Source organism: Bufo bufo, chromosome 1, assembly GCF_905171765.1.
Source record: "Bufo bufo chromosome 1, aBufBuf1.1, whole genome shotgun sequence".
NCBI lineage: Eukaryota > Metazoa > Chordata > Amphibia > Anura > Bufonidae > Bufo > Bufo bufo.
In genome coordinates this window covers 580667642-580690012 of record NC_053389.1, presented here as the reverse complement: position 1 = coordinate 580690012, position 22371 = coordinate 580667642, and the positions used below count along the sequence as shown (strand labels likewise).

Genomic DNA, 22371 nt, shown 5'->3' with positions numbered 1-22371 from the left:
CCCATTACGATTTCTCTGGGAGTAGATAAATGGCCGGGTAAGGCCTTTATTGATTCTGGCTCAGCGGCTAGCTTTATTGACTCTGAGTATGCTGTTAGATTGGGTATTCCTATGTTTGCCTTACCAACTCCTATCCATGTGATGGCTATTGATGCTACTCCTCTTATTGGTGGTACGGTGAGCTTATGTACCTCGGAGATTTCTCTAACCGTGGGTGTGTGCCACTCAGAGAGATGTTCGCTTCTAGTCCTGGAGAACCTACCTGCTGAGGTGGTACTAGGGTTGCCTTGGCTCCGACTACATAACCCCACTATAGATTGGTCCAATGGGGAGTTGGTGAGATGGGGGCCTAAGTGTGACTCGTGCCTGTCCGTGGTACAGGCTGGGGTCTCAGTAAAGTCTGATACTTTACCCTCTGTTGTTAGAGAATATTCTGATGTATTCTCATCACCAACCCCGGAGGTTCTACCCCCCCCCATAGACCTTATGATTGTACCATAGAGCTAGTAGAGGGGGCCAAGTTTCCTAAAGGACGAATTTATAATCTTTCTATGCCCGAACGCAAGGCCATGGAAGATTATATTAAGGAGAGCCTTGATAAAGGGCATATTAGACCTTCTGTCTCTCCTATGGGGGCGGGGTTTTTCTTCGTTAAGAAAAAAGATGGTGGTCTTAGGCCATGTATTGATTACCGGAGATTAAATAAAATCACTGTGCAGAATAGATACTCCCTCCCATTGATTCCGGATTTATTTAACCAGGTCCTGGGGGCAACCTGGTTTTCCAAAATTGACCTGAAAGGGGCATACAATCTAATCCGAATCAAGGAGGGAGACGAATGGAAGACGGCGTTCAATACTCCGGTAGGACACTTTGAATACCAGGTGATGCCTTTTGGACTCAGCAATGCCCCAGCTGTGTTCCAAAACTTCATGAATGACATTCTTAGGGAGTTCTTAGGTAAATTTGTTATTGTCTATCTTGACAACATTTTGATATTCTCTCCTGACTTCGAATCCCATGTGTCTCATGTTAGACAAGTATTAGAGGTGTTGAGGGAGAATCAGCTATCCGCTAAACAAGAGAAATGTGTCTTTGGTGTGCAGGAGATTCTGTTTCTAGGGCATGTTCTGACATCTCACGCCTTCAATATGGATCCTGGTAAGGTACTAGCAATTAAGGAATGGGTAAGACCTTCATCCTTAAAGGCCTTACAACGGTTCTTAGGTTTCGCCAATTACTATCGTAAATTTATTATGAATTTTTCCGTAATTGCTAAACCGTTGACCGACCTTACTAAGAAAGGGGCGGATTTGGAGAATTGGTCTACTGAGGCCATTTCTTCATTTGAAAAATTAAAAAAGGCATTCAGTAGCGCTCCCATTCTGATCCAGCCTGATCAGGAGAAACCTTTTATTGTGGAGGTGGATGCGTCCGAGGACGGCGCAGGAGCAGTCCTTTCACAAGGTCCTGCCAGCCTCACTAATCTGAGACCATGTGCCTTCTTCTCCAGGAAATTCTCTCCCACGGAGAGAAACTACGACATAGGGAATAGGGAGCTGCTGGCCATTAAATGGGCATTTGAGGAGTGGAGGCATTTTCTGGAGGGGGCAAGGCATTGTGTAACTGTTGTCACTGACCATAAAAACCTTATGTTTCTCGAGTCTGCTAAGAGGTTGAATCCCCGTCAAGCCAGATGGGCTCTGTTTTTTACTCGTTTTGATTTTTCCATCACGTTCAGGCCGGGAAGTAAAAATGTGAAGGCGGACGCATTATCTCGGAGCTTCCAGGCTTTTCAACCTACTGAGGTACCACCTGAATCCATCCTACCAGCAAAAATCTTCTTAGCAGCTCTTACCCAGGATATCTCGGCTCGCATTAGGTCGGAACAACATCTGGCACCGGTATCCACCCCAACAGATAAGTTGTTTGTTCCCGTACAATTTCGTCTCCAGCTGTTGGGTGAGTGTCACGATTCTGCCTTTTGTGGACATCCGGGTGTTGAGGGCACTAAGGATCTGGTTTCTAGATCTTATTGGTGGCCCACTCTAACTAGGGATGTCAAGTCCTATGTGTCAGCCTGTGAGGTTTGTGCCAGGTCCAAGACACCTAGGACTCGCCCTGCTGGTAACCTACGACCCCTACCCATTCCCAGTAGACCCTGGTCCCATATCTCGATGGACTTTATAACTGACCTACCGCTGGCGGAGGGTAAGACTGTAGTGTGGGTAGTGGTGGATAGGTTTAGCAAGATGGTCCATTTCATTCCCCTGTCTAAACTCCCGAATGCCAAAACCCTGGCGTCTATTTTTGTGAAAGAAATTGTTCGATTGCATGGTATCCCGGAAAATATTGTTTCGGACAGGGGTGTGCAGTTTGTGTCCAAATTCTGGAGGGCCTTCTGTCAAAGATGTAAAATTTTGTTGTCTTTTTCTTCCGCCTACCATCCTGAGAGTAATGGGCAGACTGAACGCCTTAATCAGTCTGTGGAACAATTCCTGAGGTTGTATGTTGCTGATGACCAGCAATTATGGGTCAAATTCCTTCCGTTGGCTGAATTTGCTCTGAATAACCGTGTCAATTCTTCTGCTGGGGTCTCCCCTTTCTTTTGTAACCATGGTTTTCATCCCCGTTTTCATTCTGGGTCGTCCGTCTCCTCCTCTAACCCTGAAGCTGATAAACTCTCCTCCGAACTGTGCACAGTTTGGGCCCGGGTTTAATCGAACCTAAAAAAGGCTCAATGTTCTCAAAAACTCAAGGCCGATAGGAGACGTTCAAGGGGGGTAAACTTTCAGGTTGGGGATAAAGTATGGTTGTCCTCCAAGAATCTATCTCTCAAGGTAACTTCTAAAAAATTTGCTCCTCGATTTATTGGACCATATAAGATCACGGAAGTGATTAACCCGGTATCTTTTAGGTTGGAGCTGCCCGAGTCATTCCACATTCATAATGTGTTCCATAAATCTCTGCTTAAAAAATATTTTGAACCGGTAGTACCATCAAAAGCCTCGCCTCCGCCAGTTCTTGTTAATGATGCTGTCGAGTATGTGGTGTCTAAAATAGTGGATGTCAGGAAGGTGCGTAATTCCTTGCAGTACCTGATTCACTGGAAGGGGTATGGACCTGAAGAGAGATCTTAGGGTACCTGCCAGGGAGGTTCATGCTCCTAGACTTGTTCGTAAATTTCATTTAGAACACCCTGAAAAGCCATTGCCTGAAGTCTTGGGTCCGGTGGCCCCTCGTAAAAGGGGGGGTACTGTCACGGGGTTCCGAAGGTGCACTCGGTCCTCCGTTGCCCGCAGAACTGTTGCTTAGCTTTTGGAATGAGGTTCTGTGTTTGACCTCATTCCCAGGGCGGCTTTACTAGCTGGGTGGCTCCTTGCTCCTAAGTCTGCCTTGAGCGCCGAGCTGATCACTCGGTGCTCGACTGGTTGGTCTGTCGGTCATGTGACGCTGGCCACGTCACATGACCCTCACTCCCCACTATAAATACAGGCAGCCTGCTGGCTACAGGTTGCCTGTTAATTTCTAGGTTCCTGGTATTTGTTGGACTGCTGAATACTTACCTGATCCTGTTCCTTGACCATCCTTTTGCCTGATCCTCCTGTACTGCGCATCCGTCCTGGTATTGTGACCTCGGCTCCCACCTGACTACTCTCTTAGGACTCCTCTTGTACTTCTCTGCTCTCCTGGTATTTATGACCCCAGCTTCTCCTGACAATTCTCTGCTTGCTCCATTTGTACTTTGCAGCTTTCCTGGTATTGACTCGGTCCGTTCACGTCCTGTTGTTTGTCTGTCTGTCATCCCTGCACTTACTCCAAGTTAGGGATTGCCGTCCAGTTGTCCCCTGTCATTAGGACTCGCGAGGCAAGTAGGCAGGGCCAGGGGTAAGGGTGGAGCGCAGTGGTCACTTCCCTCCCCCCTGTGTGTGTGTGTACGCGACCGTTACAAAATTATATGCTAAAATACTGGCCTGTCACTGTGCAATATTAAGTTAATTCCGACCAGGCCGGGTTTGTCCCAGGCAGGCAGGCATTCGGCCGGGTTCTGAACATCTTAGACTATGGGGGGGGTCGCCTACTTGGTGTTACAATTCATGAGGTACTATTCAGAACCTGTATACTGCTCTATCGGCTAGAGTCTTTACTAAAAAGACTCTCTCTGACTCATTCCAAATACACAATGGGATGCACAAAAGTTGTCCCCTGTCTCCCTTGATTTTTATTCTAACTATAGAACCCTTGGCCCAACATCTACATTTAGATGACGCGGTCAAAGTGATTACCATAGAGAGCCGACAACACCTTATTTCTATGACATCATTCTCACCTGGACCCAGCCTACTCTATTGTTGAAACGTGCTTTATCTATTATATCTTGCTATGGTTCCCTCTCATATTATAAAATTAACATGACCAAATCTCAGGTTCTCCCCCTGAAACTATCCCCAGAGTCTCCCCAACTTATGAAATCCTCATTCCAGTTAAATTGGCAAGAGACAGGGATACAATATTTGGGTTTTCATCTTACCAGGTCCCCTCAAAGGGGCGGATTGGCCATAGACCTTACCTGGAAATTTTCCGGTGGGCCAATGCCCAGGGGGCTGCCTGAGCCCTCCTCATGGCTGGCCAGTGGAAGTTTTTCGGTATGTATTTTGTGCTGCTGGCAGTATTTTGTGATGGACTGTGGTATTTGGCTCTGTTGCGGTGGTATAATGTGCCACAATATGGTATTGCTGGCCCCGCCTTCCATCAATTTGGACCCAACTACAAAACAGGGCCACTTTTAGTATTTTTTCCAGGGCCACTTTAAGTTCCCAGTCCGCCCCTATCCCTGGCATTACTATATACTTGTAATTATGACCCTCTCTTCAGAACTATTGAACAGGATCTAGCCACCTTTGCTAAGCATGAGATTTCCTGGACTGGCAGAATTGCCACGTTCCAAATGTTTACTTTACCAATTACACTAATCCTTTTCCATACTCTCCTCCTGCTTCTGCCCAATAAATTCTTCCACAAGTCCCGACAGCTTATTAATAGATTCATTTGGGATACTAAAAAGCTGAGAACCGCGTACACGCTCTTGATTTTGAGTAGGTGAAAAGGAGGCCTGAGATTACCTTGCCTCAAGCACTATTATATGGCCACTAATCTCTCTGATTGGTGGACGAGATCTACTGACAAACACTGGGTCCAGATCAAGCAGAATGTGACTCCCTTCCAGGATTTAAAGGCTTTATTGTTTAGCTCCTTAAGTTCAAGCCGGGACCCTTGGGGGTAGTTTGGCATTCCATCGCCCTCTGGCGCATGTTCCACTCATCTCTAGGTAAATCCACTAGGAAATATGTTTCTTTGGCTCCCATAGCATCTTTGGAAATGCTGATAGATGACATGACCTTGTCCCATTGGAAACTCCAAGGTCTCACCATGGTCCAGCAATTATACTCTCAGTGATCTTTGAGATCCTTTATCGACCTACATGACTCTTACCATATCCAGAACAAGGATTTCAATAAATACTTGCAGCTCAGGCACTCTCTTTGCTCCTTAGATGCCGCCCCCCCCCCTTCATTTTAATAGCACCATTATAGATCTTGTTCCATTCTTTCTAAACAAGTCAAAAATACTGAGACCTATATATGATATTCTGTTACAATCCTCAATGTGTAAAAAAAAACCACACCAATTCTGTCCTGGGTCAGGAAAATGTTCTGTGAATATTCAGTTGAGGCCTGGAGTAGAGCTGACTGCTCTTCTAGAACCTTTAGGTGCACCACCCACTATGAGGCAGCTATGAATACACTCCTTCACTGGTACTACACACCTAGTAGATTGCATTTTATCTTCCCAAACGCCTTACCACTTTGTTGGCGACTTTGTGGCCCTGCCTCCTTCTTCACCCCTACTGGACTGCACTTTTTTCTTTACTATTGGAAATGTTACATTACAGAGTGGAGCCCTCTCCAAGCATTGTTCTCCTTTTTTTTAACTATAGACTCCCTCCCTCCACCAGTACGAATTGTAGTGGGACATGTTCTAGTGATGGCAAAATTGGTGATAGTGAGGCATTGGAAGGAAGCCAAACCCCCAGACTTGGGAGAGGTGATCAAGACCATTAACACAACAAACTCTTACAAGAAACTATTGTCATATAGTGTATTTCATCGAAAGAAGGTGGATGAGATATGGCATATGTGGATAGCACACCCTTCATGTACACCTTAAATACTCCAACCCTTTGGACCTTCAATGTAAAAAGGACTTGAGATGTCACGTAGTTGTTTCTGTTGATGTTGCTATGTTTACTGTTATAACCAATGTATATGTTTCTTAGCGTTGCCTTGCACCAATGTCGAACAGGTGCTTTTGTCCACATAACATTATTACAGCGATTTAATGCATGTTGGTGTATTCGAAAAAAATAAAAATAAAAAAAATGTAGTGTAGTGCACACACAATAAACTTTAATGAACATTTGCTTATTTTAAAGTCTAAGGAGACCATATACATTAAAATATGTTGGACAAATATAATACAAAAATGAGTATTAGATGTCAGAGGAAAGAAGGGTTGACCATGTTGGATTTCATGACATTGCTGAAAAAGAACAGGAGGGTAAAATTGGGAACTAGGGAACAAAACAAAAAAAACTAAAAACATCATAAAGAAGTAAGAGTTGGCAAATTAGCTAACACCGTATGCCACTTTAATACTGTCATCCTCAATTTTTGTAATGTATTTTTGTGTAGCAGCACCTTCAAAGCCTTAGAAACCAAAGCATGGCAAAACAGAAGTATGTCAAGCATTTATGACATGCCACATCAAAAAATGGTGCTCCACATTTTGTAAATGTTCACTATTGCAATCGTACAGGGACCAGCCACAAAATCCTACAAGTGAATTAGTAGCATATTCATTCCAGCTGCTGCCATATGCTTGCCAAGTACAAGAATTACATCTAACTTCTTATTCCCACAGTTTAGACATGTCTTACATGTAAGGCTGAGTACACATCAGTGCTATATTTTTCAGATGCAGGACTTTTTTGTCAGGTCTTTTTGATGGAATTGGTGTGCAGATGTGAACTCTCATCATCCTATATACTGTAAAAGGCTGTTGAAACAAACACTGGTCTTCTCTTACTGTCTTTCACATAGACATCTATATGGGTCAGTTCATCGTTTATTTGTTAGTCAGTACATCCACTACTAGCCTTCTTTCATATGTCTGAAAAAAATATCTTCCTGTTTTGACCTCTTTACGATTTGTGGTTAATGCAGGTGCTTGTTAGACCACTAAGAAATGCATGAGAAGCTCAAACCACAACTTCCTTTTCCTTTCTATTTCAATTTGTTGGATGTGTCAGCTATAGAGTTCTGTATCACACATATATTGTGTTGCTGATTCTACTGGCAGTTAGTTAAATGGAGTTTTCAGAGAGCTGTAATGCCAGCTGTGCACTAATCTAGTTCTACAGAAGTCCTAATGTCATTGTAGGCTCCTGCTGAATTCCAATCCTACCCCAACCGATCCGTTCAGAAATCAATTCCAAGCAGAGAGACAACAAACTGTACATGATACTCACCACTTGCCATGTGACAGGCTGTGGAAATTCAGTGCCTGGTTACTGAAACCCACTATTAAATATATTAAAATGTTGCTTGGTTAAGTTTTCAGATGAGTTGATTGCTATTTATACAGGAAGAAGCTTTCCCATGACACCACAACAGAAGACTTATGTGAAGCTTGGCTTTCATTAGTGGACACATCCAATAAAGTATTCATTTTAGCTATACATAGAGATGATCGCTTAAAATGTAACTGACTTGTTTTGCAGTTAAAAAGTTCTAAAAGTTATAAATTAGATAGCCATCCCCACCCAACAAATGCTCTGCTTCTCCCTGCAGCACGCGTATGCTGGGTAAGATAAGCAGTCAGCTGAATGACAGCCCAGTTGCCCAGTTACTGTGTAGTTTGTGTCCTGTCCTATGGAGTGCCAAGTCCATGGACCTATAAGGTTCTGATCCAGGGACTCGGCGTTCTATTTAAATCCCCTCCTGGCCATACACCTAACGCCACTAACTGCGTTCCTGGTTCTTGTTCCTGTGCTTTATTGGATTGCTCTGTCTCTCATTTGGTCTGTCTCTCATTTGGTACTGCGTAGTCCATCTGGTTCTGATCTTGGCCTGTCTTCTGACCACTCTCTGTCTCTCATTTGGTACTGAATAGCCCTTCTGGTTCTGAACCATTTACCTATGACTCTGGTATTGTTTGTCTGTCTTTGTTTGTTAGTCCGTCTCTGCACTTAAACAGTGCAGGGATGGTTGACCAGTTACAGTCTAGCTATATAGGGCTTGTACTGCAAGTAGGTACAGTCGTTACATATTGGTTTTGTTTTTATGGCGTTCCCTTTGCAGTAAAACTGCACTCTGGGTCAGTATGATTGCAGATATAGCATATTTATATAGTTTTTCTTGTGTTTTAATACTGAAAAAAAAAAAATTGAATTTCTTTTTTTATTTGCATTGCCATACTCTGACCCCCATCTTTCTACAGTCTACGGAGCTGTGTGAGGGCTCATTTTTTGCAGGGTGATCTTTAGTTTTCAGTGATACCATGATACCAGTGTATGCTTTTTTGAAAACTTTTTATTCAATTCTTTTTGGGGAGGTTAAGCACCGAAAAAATGGCAAATCAGCAATTTTGATCTTTTCTTTCCATTCTCCATTTCCAAATTATTGTATGGGATAAATGGATTTATATTTTAATACTATGGGCATTTTGGGATGCAGCAGTACCAATGATCTTTACTTTTTTATTATAGGAAAAGGGGAGTGATTTAACCTGCAGCTGCAGACCTCCATAGGAATTACAGCTGTAGTAGCCTTGGATCATTCAGACAGACCAATGTTACTACAGGGAAATGAAAGGCTCCTCCGACTGCTGTGCAAGGGAGCCGTTCAGGCCCTGGGTGCTCAGCGCTCCTGGGGAAAGCCATCTCAGATGCCGTTGTCACAAATGGAAGTTGTTACAATCGTTACAAATGCAGTGATATCAATTATGTAGAGTTTGTTACTTTTTACATTTTGAATGGAAATAAAGAACTTCCTTTTACTTTAATCACAGATTTTTTTTTCACTTGGATTTTGTTTTATTTTTGCGAACACTTCTTTGGATTTTTTTTTCATTGTCTTCCAGCAAGGGACTTTAAATATGCAATTCTCTGATCACTCATGTCATTAACTGCAATACTTCTGTACTGTAGTTTATCATGTCTTGAACTGAAAAACAGACAGCCGTCTCATAGGAAACAATAGGGAACTGACTTCCAGTTAACAAAACGGACTATATGGGATGCTCTGATATGCTCATATAATAAAATGCAATAATTCTGGGTTGCAGTATATTATGTCTCAAACTGAAAACAGACAGACAGCCTATTAGACCCTGCCTCCAGCTGCCATGGCAATTCCATAAACCCTTTAGATATGGGATGCAGAGAGTCCCATATGGGGTCATGCGATGTAACAGCAACAAGTAACTTAGAATGAATACTGAAATAACATCAATTAATACGTTTTTGAAATGTATATTACAACATTTTCAAACAGAGGGTAAAAAAATTATTTTTAATTATTGTCTGCCTTAATAGCTAAATTATGCTTTCCCACACACATGTCTTATATATAGAGTAGATGTGGCTATAAAGTATATTCCCCTGTTACAACTGCTATCATACCATATGCTAAAAGAAATCATTATGGAAAATATTAAGTTTGTTGTAGAGAGAAAATAACTAAAAAGATAGATACCTTCAAGATGAATCCAAAGTAATCTTCCTTTTACTTTAGTTACAGATGCAACCCAAATCTCAGATGGATTACTTGGATTGACTGCCTCCAGTTTCATGTTTTTTGTAAACCCTCGAGAATTTGATGTCTGAAACACAAATAAATAAAAAATAATTACTTTTGTCTATACAGAAATACAAAGTGGAATACCAAATAACGTGTCCGTGGGAAAAATGGCTCACGGTGAGATCATCATTTCTTACTTTGTTAAGATGTTGCAGAATGGCATAATGCCTATTCATTCTGTGGGCCTATTGTACAGGTTATTACTAAGTAGTATTACTATGTAATATGAGCTGCGTCTAGAAATGATAACAGATGGAAGCACTGGTGTGTACACACTGAAAAGGAAATAATGGCGTCTACTGCTTTTAATTGTCTAGAAACCTTTGTGAGATCCTTCCAGTGGAGCAAAGAGGCAAAGCATAGTCAGATAACTGGTAGGTGGGAAACACCTATGTATGTATATAAGAATTCATTGTTTGTCCCTGTTTCTATTACTATTTGTTTATATTATTGTACTTTAATGATAATCATGCCTTAACATATTCAGAACGGCATTTAAAGCCTTGAAGCTCATGCATATGGCCATATTATACCTCCATTCAGGAGGCATACACTTAGTGCCAAGGAAAGAATCAATCAACTCTTGGAGATCAAGAAAGCTTTTCTCCAACCATTTATTTTGGATCCAAACCTGTCCTTGGAACTAAATATGTGGCTCATGCATGAAGCCATAATATGGCCAGGTGTATTGGGTTGTATTGGTTTTCATTGTCTGCACTATATTATTAGCACAATACTCCATGTATGACAGTATTTTTGGCGTGTTGAGACTTTAAGCTACATGTATGTTCACCAATACAACTTAACCTATTGATGAGGCTACTTTCACATTTGCATTTTTGCTGTCCGGCATGGGATCTCAAAACCACAGCAAAACGCTTCTGTTTGAATGGATCCAGTTGTATTATATTGAAAATTAAGTAGCCGGATCAGTTTTTTTTCGTGTCCGAAAAAAACTGGATCTGGCATTATTGACTTACATAGTTGTTGGTGCAGGATCCGGCTTCTTCAGTTTCCCATGCCGCACACAAAAACACTGCTTGCATTCTGGTGCACTTTGTTCAGTTTTGTCACCAATGACAATGAATGGGGACAAAACTGAAACGTTGTGCTGCGGTTTTAAGACCCTGTGCTGAATCTCAAAACCGGACAGCACAACGCAGATGTGAAAGAAGCCTGAGCCGAGTATATTAATGTCAATATAGAGCCAGCATCAACTGCTCCTGTGTTCTTCAGCAGGTTAGGCTACTTTCACACTCGCGTTTGGTGCGGATCCGTCATGGATCTGCACAGACGGATCCGCACCGATAATACAACCACATGCATCCTTTCAGAACAGATCCGTTTGTATTATCTTTAACATTGCCAAAACGGATCCGCCTTGAACACCATTGAAAGTCAATGGGGGACAGATCCGTTTTCTATTGTGCCATATTGTGTCAGTAAATACGGATCCGTCCCCATTGACTTACATTGTGTGTCAGAATGGATCCATTTGCCTCCGCATCGCCAGACAGACACCAAAACGCTGCAAACAGCATTTTGGTGTCCGTCTCCAGAGCGGAATGGAGACGGAACGGAGGCAAACTGATGCATTCTGAGCGGATTCTTATCCATTCAGAATGCATTAGGGAAAAACTGATCCGTTTTGGACCGCTTGTGAGAGCCCTGAGCGGATCTCAGAAACAGAAACCAAAACGCCAGTGTGAAAGTAGCCTTAACTTATCTAATATATTGTATATGTGCATATTATCTCCCTGGTTATCACAAAATTATGTTATGTGTGTCACAAGCAGGTATACACATTTGTGAAATCATCATATTATCTACTGTTCTCTGTTTTCCTTTCGAAAATTACTTTAAAAGTTTATCAGTAGTAATAAGTAAATTCCAAATCTAATTAATTACAAAATATGAAGGTCCATAAAACTGAACACAGGGTGTACAGTGTTCCAAATTGTTTGTTCTTCTTTCGAGAACATGTACAATTTAAAATTTGTTTTAATAGGAATTGTAAATTAAATCTCTACAGTTTACTGACAAGATTTCTAGGAACATAAACATTACAGTGGGGATAGGAAAGCAGTTGACACTTAGGGCATGTCCAGACGAAACGTAAAAATCAGCATGAGAATCTGCAGAAAATCTGCTGTAAAATCCACATGCATTACATTCGGATTTTACTGCGGACAATAGCCGTGGATTTGCTTTGTATTGCAAAGGGTGAAATCTGCAGTGGAAATGCCCAACATAAATTGATATACAGTCAGGTCCATAAATATTGGGACATCAACACAATTCTAACATTTTTGGCTCTATATGCCACCACAATGGATTTGAAATGAAACAAACAATATGTGCTTTAACTGCAGACTGTCAGCTTTAATTTGAGGGTATTTACATCCAAATCAGGTGAACGGTGTAGGAATTACAACAGTTTGCATATGTGCCTCCCACTTGTTAAGGAACCAAAAGTAATGGGACAGAATAATAATCATAAATCAAACTTTCACTTTTTAATACTTGGTTGCAAATCCTTTGCAGTCAATTACAGCCTGAGGTCTGGAACGCATAGACATCACCAGACGCTGGGTTTCATCCCTGGTGATGCTCTGCCAGGCCTCTACTGCAACTGTCTTCAGTTCCTGCTTGTTCTTGGGGCATTTTCCCTTCAGTTTTGTCTTCAGCAAGTGAAATGCATGCTCAATCAGATTCAGGTCAGGTGACTGACTTGGCCATTGCATAACATTCCACTTCTTTCCCTTAAAAAACTCTTTGGTTGCTTTTGCAGTATGCTTTGGGTCATTGTCCATCTGCACTGTGAAGTGCAGTCCAATGAGTTCTGAAGCATTTGGCTGAATATGAAAAGATAATTTTTCCCGAAACACTTCAGAATTCATCCTGCTGCTTTTGTCAGCAGTCATATCATCAATAAATACAAAAGAACCAGTTCCACTGATGAGGTGGTATGCTTAAGATCATGAGCAGTTCCTTTCCTTCTCCATACTCTTCTCTTCCGATCACTCTGGTACAAGTTGATCTTCGTCTCATCTGTCCATAGGATGTTGTTCCAGAACTGTGAAGGCTTTTTTAGATGTCATGTGGCAAACTCTAATATGGTCTTCCTGTTTTTGAGGCTCACCAATGGTTTACATCTTGTGGTGAACCCTTTGTATTCACTCTGGTGAAGTCTTATCTTGATTGTTGACTTTGACACACATACACCTACCTTCTGGAGAGTGTTTTTGATCTGGCCAACTGTTGTGAAGGGTGTTTTCTTCACCAGGGAAAGAATTCTTTGGTCATCCACCACAGTTGTTTTCCGTGGTCCTCCGGGTCTTTTGGTGTTGCTGAGCTCACTGGTGCGTTCCTTCTTTTTAAGAATGTTCCAAACAGTTGTTTTGGCCACGCCTAATGTTTTTGCTAACTCTCTGATGGGTTTGTTTTGTTTTTTCAGCCTAATGATGGCTTGCTTCACTGATAGTGACAGCTCTTTGGATCTCATCTTCAGAGTTGACAGCAACAGATTCCAAATGCAAAAAGCAGACTTGAAATGAACTCTGGACCTTTTATCTGCTCATTGTAATTGGGATAATGAGGGAATAACACACACCTGGCCATGGAACAGCTGAGAAGCCAATTGTCCCAATACATTTGATTTCTTAACAAGTGGGAGGCACATATGAAAACTGTTGTAATTCCAACACCGTTCACCTGATTTGGATGTAAATACCCTCAAATTAAAGCTGACAGTCTGCAGTTAAAGCACATCTTGTTTGTTTCATTTCAAATCCATTGTAGTGGTGTATAGAGCCAAACATGTTAGAATTGTGTGGATGTCCCAATATTTATGGACCTGACTGTATGCTGTAGACTTCCATTCTGCATGGCAGGTCAATTTATGCTGCATATTTTTTTCAGCGTACAGGGATGGGATTTCTAAAAATCTCATCCACTTTGCTAGTACTGTACAACAATTTTGTGCGGCAAATCCATAGTGCTTATGCCCTTTGTGAACAAACCATAGGAAAAAAAACGAGGGGCATTTACTAAAATGTGTATGCCATATTAGCGACTTTTTGAGATTGAGAAAAGGGGCAGGGATTAGTGGGAGGGCTTCACATGGCCCGCTGGAATTACTATAACTTACACCAGGAAGTCAGAAAGAGACTCATATTTCTGATAAGAGGTCACTGCAATGCAAAATATACGAACACAGAACAAACATGGAACCTTTAGTGAAATGTATAGAAGTATCATGTTTGAAAATAGTCAGGGTGCTGGGTTACAGGCTATTAGAATTGTCTTCGCCACATTTATGAATGTGACATTATTTTCTAGTTTTCAAACCTGGGCAGATTCTAGTAAAGGGTATGGTGAGCGTGAGAAGAGAACTACAAACACTGATTAGGGAGGTCAAACCGTGGTAAAAGGTCTGCGCTCCAGATTACCAGAGGTAAGGCATGATTCAGGAGGTGGGTAATCTAAAATTTAACATTTATTGATAATGCAGATAAAATAATTCCAAAATAAAGAGTGCAATAACAGACCTTGGGATAGAACAGATGAAAATACACTGGCGGACAGCCTAAGTGTCCATCCCAATTGAAAAATACATGTAAACACTAAAAATAGTGCACGGCGGCACCAGAAACCAGTTGTCCTACCGGTACCGTGTAAATGTTAAATTTTAGATTACCCACCTCCTGAATTATGGTGAGCGTGACACAAAGGCTACACCTAATGTCTAAGACAGAACGATCATGCCTGTGCTCCAGGGCCTAATTTATGATGTACATTGTGTGAATATTTTACATTTTCTGCAACATTCACATGTACAATATATTGTCAGTACCTAGTAATGTCCCCCCCCTTCCTTTAACCCATTTAAGGGTTTATTCACAGACCTTATTATTTTGCTGTGTAAAAATGCAACCGCCAGATGTTACATTGCTATGAATGAGATTTTATACTTTCTGAAACCTTCTGAAAATTATGCATTAAACATCGTCTAAAAGGCCACTAAAAGGCCACCTGTAGAGTTAACTGCTCATTGATATATAGAATATAGTTCATCCCTGTACACCTATCCTTTATCCAAGCTTCTGTGACTACTTTTAGACTATGTTAGAGGGCATCGGAGTGTGACCCAAAACAGGGTTGAAAAGCAACTTCACCGCGCCTATCCCTGACCAACTCCAGAGGGAGGGCTCACAGCAGGGAAGTGTTGTCCATGTCCTACAGGCAGCAGGTGAACTGTGGACCAGTTGAATACGGGCGAATAGTGTTGGGTGCGAATATTCGAATAGCAAATATTAATTGCGAATATCGGCACCTAGAGAATTCGCGAATATTTTGAATATATTGATATACACTCACCTAAAGAATTATTAGGAACACCATACTAATACAGTGTTGGACCCGCTTTTGCCTTCAGAACTGCCTTAATTCTACGTGGCATTGATTCAACAAGGTGCTGATAGCATTATTTAGAAATGTTGGCCCATATTGATAGGATAGCATCTTGCAGTTGATGGAGATTTGAGGGATGCACATCCAGGGCATGAAGCTCCCGTTCCACCACATCCCAAAGATGCTCTATTGGGTTGAGATCTGGTGACTGTGGGGGCCATTTTAGTACAGTGAACTCATTGTCATGTTCAAGAAACCAATTTGAAATGATTCGAGCTTTGTGACATGGTGCATTATCCTGCTGGAAGTAGCCATCAGAGGATGGATACATGTTCTCATTCTGTTTACGCCAAATTCTGACTCTACCATTTAAATGTCTCAACAGAAATCGAGACTCATCAGACCAGGCAACATTTTTCCAGTCTTCAACAGTCCAATTTTGGTGAGCTTGTGCAAATTGTAGCTTCTTTTTCCTATTTGTAGTGGAGATGAGTGGTACCCGGTGGGGTCTTCTGCTGTTGCAGCCTATCCGCCTCAAGGTTGTGCGTGTTGTGGCTTCACAAATGCTTTGCTGCATACCTCGGTCGTAACGAGTGGTTATTTCAGTCAACGTTGCTCTTCTATCAGCTTGAATCAGTCGGCCCATTCTCCTCTAACCTCTAGCATTCACAAGGCATTTTTGCCCACAGGACTGCCGCATACTGGATGTTTTTCCCTTTTCACACCATTCTTTGTAAACCCTAGAAATGGTTGTGCGTGAAAATCCCAGTAACTGAGCAGATTGTGAAATACTCAGACCGGCCCGTCTGGCACCAACAACCATGCCACGCTCAAAATTGCTTAAATCACCTTTCTTTCCCATTCTGACATTCAGTTTGGAGTTCAGGAGATTGTCTTGACCAGGACCACACCCCTAAATGCATTGAAGCAACTGCCATGTGATTGGTTGACTAGATAATTGCATTAATGAGAAATAGAACAGGTGTTCCTAATAATTCTTTAGGTGAGTGTATATTCGTAATTTTGAATACTCTAATTTTTTTTTTCAGCAGTAACCTCCTTTCTTGCTTGTGGGCCAATGAGAAGGCTACAATGTCTTTGTCTGATCTTAGCAACATCCCTAGCAACCAATGGGAAAGTTGCCTACCCCTTACTATATAAGAACCTCCCCAACAGCCATTGAATGCAGTATTTTGCAGATCTGAGAGAGACAGCAGTGTCATTGCTGTGCTCTCTGCTTTCCTGTGTCATGACATTAGATAGTTAGTTAGTTTGTTAGCTTATATATATAATACAGATAGTTAGTGGGAGATAGTCAGTGTAGGTTAGATAGTGATATAGTGTAGCCGATAGGTTCTGCTGTCCATACATACATAGTGCTGTGATGTCACAAGTTCACAACAATACTTAGTGCACCAATCACTAATAAGTAGTCAGACCTGTTAAAATGTGAAGTTGCACGTATTGCGCCAAAATATTTGCATCATTAGTGACAATTTCGCAATCGCAAATATATTGGATAACGCTATCGGCATATAAAGCTATTGTAATGTTCTGCCGTGCCAACCATTTTCTCCAGTCTCAGGAAACTTCTAGCAGCTTGAAAAATGTTAGTGACCCACGTCTGTATTTCGCGCGCATTACGCAAATATTACATTGCAGATTTTTCGCGATCAAGAAAATAATCTCGAATTTGCTAATATATGACGAATATTCTACCAAATATTTGCGAAATATTGCGAATTTGAATATTGCCCCTGCCGCTCATCACTACGGGCAAATAGTCTGTCCTTAGAGGATGGACATCTAGAAAGGGGATTGATGAGCGCAAGTGTGCTGAGGACTTGTGTTGAGTGAATCAAAGTATTCGAAGTGGACTTTGATCTGAATTTCAGGGAAAATTTGATTCGCCGCGAAGCAGAATTTTCTCATGCTTTGTGGTAGTGAATAAATTTAGCCTGAAATGACGGTAAAAAAAAATTCTAGTCACCTCATCCATTTGAGCGCAAAGAGCCTCTGTGGCCATCTTGATTGAAGATCCTGCACGAAATCATGCACCGCACAAGATTTCGCACAGGATCTTCAATCAAGATGGCTGCGACGGCCTCTTTGGGCTCAAATTGATAAGGTATTATTTGCTTATTTATTTTTAACTGATTAACCCCTGAAAGCCCTAATTTTTTATCTGAGATGCCGCGATTAGCTATGAATGCAGCATCTGAGAGGTGCAATGATGGGGGACGGCGCAACAACCGTTTCCTGTCATTGCGCCTACTACTTACAAAGTAATGCGCTTCGTAACTAAGGGTACTTTCGCATTAGTGGCAGGGGACTCCCGCAGGCTGTTCCGGCGGGTGAACAGCCTGTCGGATCCGTCCTGCCGCTGATTCACATGTGCCCCCAGACTGCCACTCCGTCCCCATAATATGACTATAATGGGGGCGGGGCGGAGTTCCGGCGGCGGCACGGCAGCGCTTGGTGAGAGGCAGCCGGACTAAAAGTACTGCATGCAGTCCAGGGGCACACGTGTACTAGCGGCAGGACAGATCCGACAGGCTGTTCACACGCCAGAACAGCCTGTCGGAGTCCCCTGCCGCTAGTGTGAAACTAATTCATCATGAAGCTAATTTCTTTGTGAAACTTGACAAAGCAGCTGAATCGAAGTTTTGTAAACTTCACTCATCTCTACTTAAAAATACAATAAAACTTTTGGTATAGTCATCTCAGTAGTCTGTTCATAGTTTCTTGACCTGTAAAATATATCCTAATTAAAAGGTAACTGAAGAGTAAGGGTGGGTTCAAATCTATACAAAAAAGTATACATTAAACGGACGCCTCAGACTGATGCCATACAGTGGCATCTGTTCACCATAGAGTTCCATTGTAAAAAACAAAAACAAAATAAAAACACATTTTTTTTTACAATTATAAAAAAAGGTAAACTTTTTTAGAGTCCCGTACATACTAAATGGTAAAACACTCGGTAAGGGTCCATTCACACGTCCGTTGTTTCTTTCCTGATCTGTTCCGTTTTTTGCGGAACAGATCTGGACCAGATCTGGACCCATTCATTTTCAATGGGTCCTGAAAAAAAATCAGACATTGAGCTGTCCGATTTTTTTCAGGACCCATTGAAAATGAATGGGTCCAGATCTGGTCCAGATCTGTTCCGCAAAAAACGGAACATATCAGGAAAGAAACAACGGAAGTGTGAATGGACCCTAACACTGACATGGAAAAGGATCTAGGAATTTTAATAAACAGCAAACTAAGCTGCAAAAACCAGTGTCAGGCAGTTGCTGCCAAGGCCAATAAGATAATGGATTGCATCAGAAGGGGCATAGATGCCCGTGATAAGAACATAGTCCTACCACTTTACAAATCATTAGTCAGACCACACATGGAGTACTGTGTACAGTTCTGGGCTCCAGTGAACAAGGCAGACATAGCAGAGCTGGAGAGGGTCCAGAGGAGGGCAACTAAAGTAATAACTGGAATGGGGCAACTACAGTACCCTGAAAGATTATCAAAATTAGGGTTATTCACTTTAGGAAAAAGACGACTGAGGGGAGATCTAATTAATATGTATAAATATATTAGGGGTCAGTACAGAGATCTATCCCATCATCTATTTATCCCCAGGACTGTGACTGTGACGAGGGGACATCCTCTGCGTCTGGAGGAAAGAAGGTTCTTACACAAACATAGAAAAGGATTCTTTACGGTAAGAGCAGTGAGACTATGGAACTCTCTGCCTGAGGAGGTGGTGATGGCGAGGACAATAAAGGAATTCAAGAGGGGCCTGGATGTGTTTCTGGAGTGTAATAATATTACAGGCTATAGCTACTAGAGAGGGGTCGTTGATCCAGGGAGTTATTCTGATTGCCTGATTGGAGTCGGGAAGGAATTTTTTATTCCCCTAAAGTGGGGGAAATTGGCTTCTACCTCACAGTTTTTTTTTTGCCTTCCTCTGGATCAACTTGCAGGATAATAGGCCGAACTGGATGGACAAATGTCTTTTTTCAGCCTTATGTACTATGTTACTCTGCAGGATACAAGAACGTGGTGTGCTGAGTTTTTGTATCCTTTTTTTTTTCTAATAGAGGCATAAAACATTACGCTAGCAGCAACATTTCTCTAAGGATGCATTCACACCACTGTATTTTTGGTCTGCGTCCAATCCACAATTTTTGCGGATCTCACATGGACCCATTGTATATGACTGAAAAATAACGTGGACAGCACACAGATGTCATTCATGTGTTGTCCGCATCCGTGTGGCCAAGCCCCAAACATGTCCTATTCTTGTCCATTTTTCACACAAGAATAGCCCTTTTTTCAATGGAGCCTGTGAAAAGTGTGGGATGCACATGGACCGCATCTGTATTTTGTGGGTCTACGATTTGCAGGTCACAAAACGGATACGGTCATATGAATGTAGCCTAACTGTGAACAGCATCATAGGTTCTTTAAATGTGTCTTTTAGAAGAAGACATTAGAATACCCTTTATCAAAAGACATTAAAGGGGTTGTCCAAGTTATTTTTTATTGATAGGTCATCAATATGAGAAAGGCGGTATCCGACACCCAGCACCTCCTCCGAACAGCTTGTTGACAAGAAGGAGCACATCCTGCCAGCGCTGCCTTCTCTTCATTGTTTACCTGCTCATTGTCACAACAGCAGTGGTGAGCAGGTATACCTACAAGAAGCCGTCCCATTCACTTCTATGAAGAGAAGGCAGCACTGGCACGGCACACGCCTTCTCTTCAGCCAGCTGATTGGTGGGGGTGCTGGGTGTCGGACCCCCACTGATCCGATATTGTTGACCTATCCTGAGGATAGGTTATCAATAAAAAATAACTTGGACAATCCCTTTAAGCTACTTAACCTCCACCAATAACACAGAACACATTGCTGATGCAGCGTTGCATTTATTTTGTAAGTTTGAACATCTCATTGTGTCTAATTTTAATCCAATCATGTACTTCTAGGCTCAGAAGTCCCACAATTGGTGAAAATCAAGTAAATGTCCGCATTATTGTGAGACCGAAAACATTTACCTAACTGGAGTTGTTGCCTAATTATAACCAGTATCTGGTTTGGCTTACTTGTTGCCAGAATTTGTTGTAATTGGGGAAGAATTAGTGGGGAATTTATGTGTAATTCCCTAGTTTATTGAGGGTTTTCTGCACGCATTTCAGTTTTCTCTAACTAGGTTATTATGCGGAAAATATACCTCCATAATCTGATGCGCCATGTGTATACAATACTGCAATCTAACGTCAACTCGAACATTCCTTACCATGCATGTCACTGCTGAACTTCAGCGCAAATTTGTATAACATTACAGATTACTTTTACATACATCTCATTTTCAGTTATACAAATGTATAGCTTCAGCAAACAATATGATACAATATTGCTACATATTGCATTTGCTGACTTATCTACTAGCTGTTATTTCATACCTTAAGATAAATAATGCGTCATAAAACAAATATGTCATTGTCCCCTATGATATTGCTCTTTATCAGTGAAAAACCAGTCTGGCTTCCAACATGATGGACATTCTTTAGATTCTTGTGTGAGAACTTAAGAACCCTACATCTCATAAATAGCTTCTAGAAATCACACTGAACCTTGTTCTCCATTAGACCTACTGAGCTGAATAATTTGTATAGAGAACAAAGTGTACAACAGAGTAAATGCATTTACAACTCTTTTCCATTAGGATCATGTACTAGAGGTTTCATCTTTATAAGTAGAAAACAGAGACTGATCTGTAGACTTTCGGTTTAGAAAAAGGCTTTATAGTATGATACAAATGCACAGGGGCCACGGCCAGTGATATTACCATAGATCAAACTGTTCTATCAATAAGATGACATTCAATAAATGCTACAGGGGTTGTGTGAGTTTAATAAAAAACACTTTTTATCCCCTAAGTCTTCCAGCGCTGTCATCCAGTCCTCCCTACCATTGACGTCATCTTCGTGGCTGCAGCGGTGACACTGCATTCACATAGCTGCCAAACACTGGCCCCAGCAGTGGATGTTCCATACACTGCTGCAGCCAGGAAACGAGGACTGGAGACCAGTGCAGAATGAACCAGTGAAGAAAAAGGGTGAGCTTAACATGGACAACCCCTTTAACTCATCTTGCTAGCAGTGGGCAGCTTTATTGTCCCCAACAATCTTCTGTCAGTGGAAACAAGGATTGGACATGTTGTATTTTACCTTGCCTTATTGTTTGCTACCCTGCCTTATTGTTTGTTACCCTGCCTTATTGTTTGCATTTTGGAAGTAATTTTTAAAAAAAATAAAGAAAATTTCCAAAACCCACTTTTTTTAAGGACCAGTTCAGTTATAAAGTCACATTGTGGGGTTACTAGTATAAACCACCCATAAATGACCCCATTTTAGAAACTTCACCCCTCAAATTATTCAAATATGATTTTACAAACTTTGTTTACCCTTTAGGTGTTCCTCAAGAATTAAAGGAAAATAGAGGAGAAATTTCAAAATTTCACTTCTTTTTGCAGATTTTCCATTTTAAGCCGTTTGTTTCTGTAAGGCAGCAAGGGTTAACAGCAAAACAAAACTCAAAATTTAATTACTTTGATTCTGCAGTTTACAGAAACACCCCATATGTGGTCATAAACTAGTGTATGTGGACACGGCAGGGCTGACAAGGGAAGGAGCATCATATTGGTTTTGGAGGCAGATTTCACTGGGATAATTTAAAGTTGCCATGTCGCATTTGAACAACCCCTGATGCACCCCTATAGTAGAAACTCCCAAAAAGTGACCCCATTTTGGAAACTATGGGATAAGGTGACCGTTTTATTAGTTCTATTTTGGGGTACATATGATTTTTGATCACTCAATATTACACTTTTTGTGAGGCAAGATAACAAAAGAATTGCTGTTTTGGCCTTTTTTTTTATTTTCGTTTTTTACACTATTCACCTGACAGGACAGATCATGTGTCATTTTTAAAGAACAGGTTGTTATGGAAGCAATGATATGTCTGTTTTTA

The 22371-nt window shown here is 41.5% G+C and overlaps 1 protein-coding gene across 6 annotated transcripts in view; it reads right to left on the bottom strand.

Moving 5' to 3' along the window:
* The window catches only part of SFMBT2 (Scm like with four mbt domains 2), a 300595-nt gene that overhangs the window by 88067 nt on the left and 190157 nt on the right, over positions 1–22371 (bottom strand). For all 6 annotated transcript variants that reach the window (XM_040413315.1, XM_040413318.1, XM_040413313.1 and 3 more), the window contains one exon: positions 9816–9942. In XM_040413315.1, the coding sequence (XP_040269249.1) occupies positions 9816–9942 (127 nt within the window). The remainder of the gene's footprint in view (positions 1–9815; positions 9943–22371) is intronic.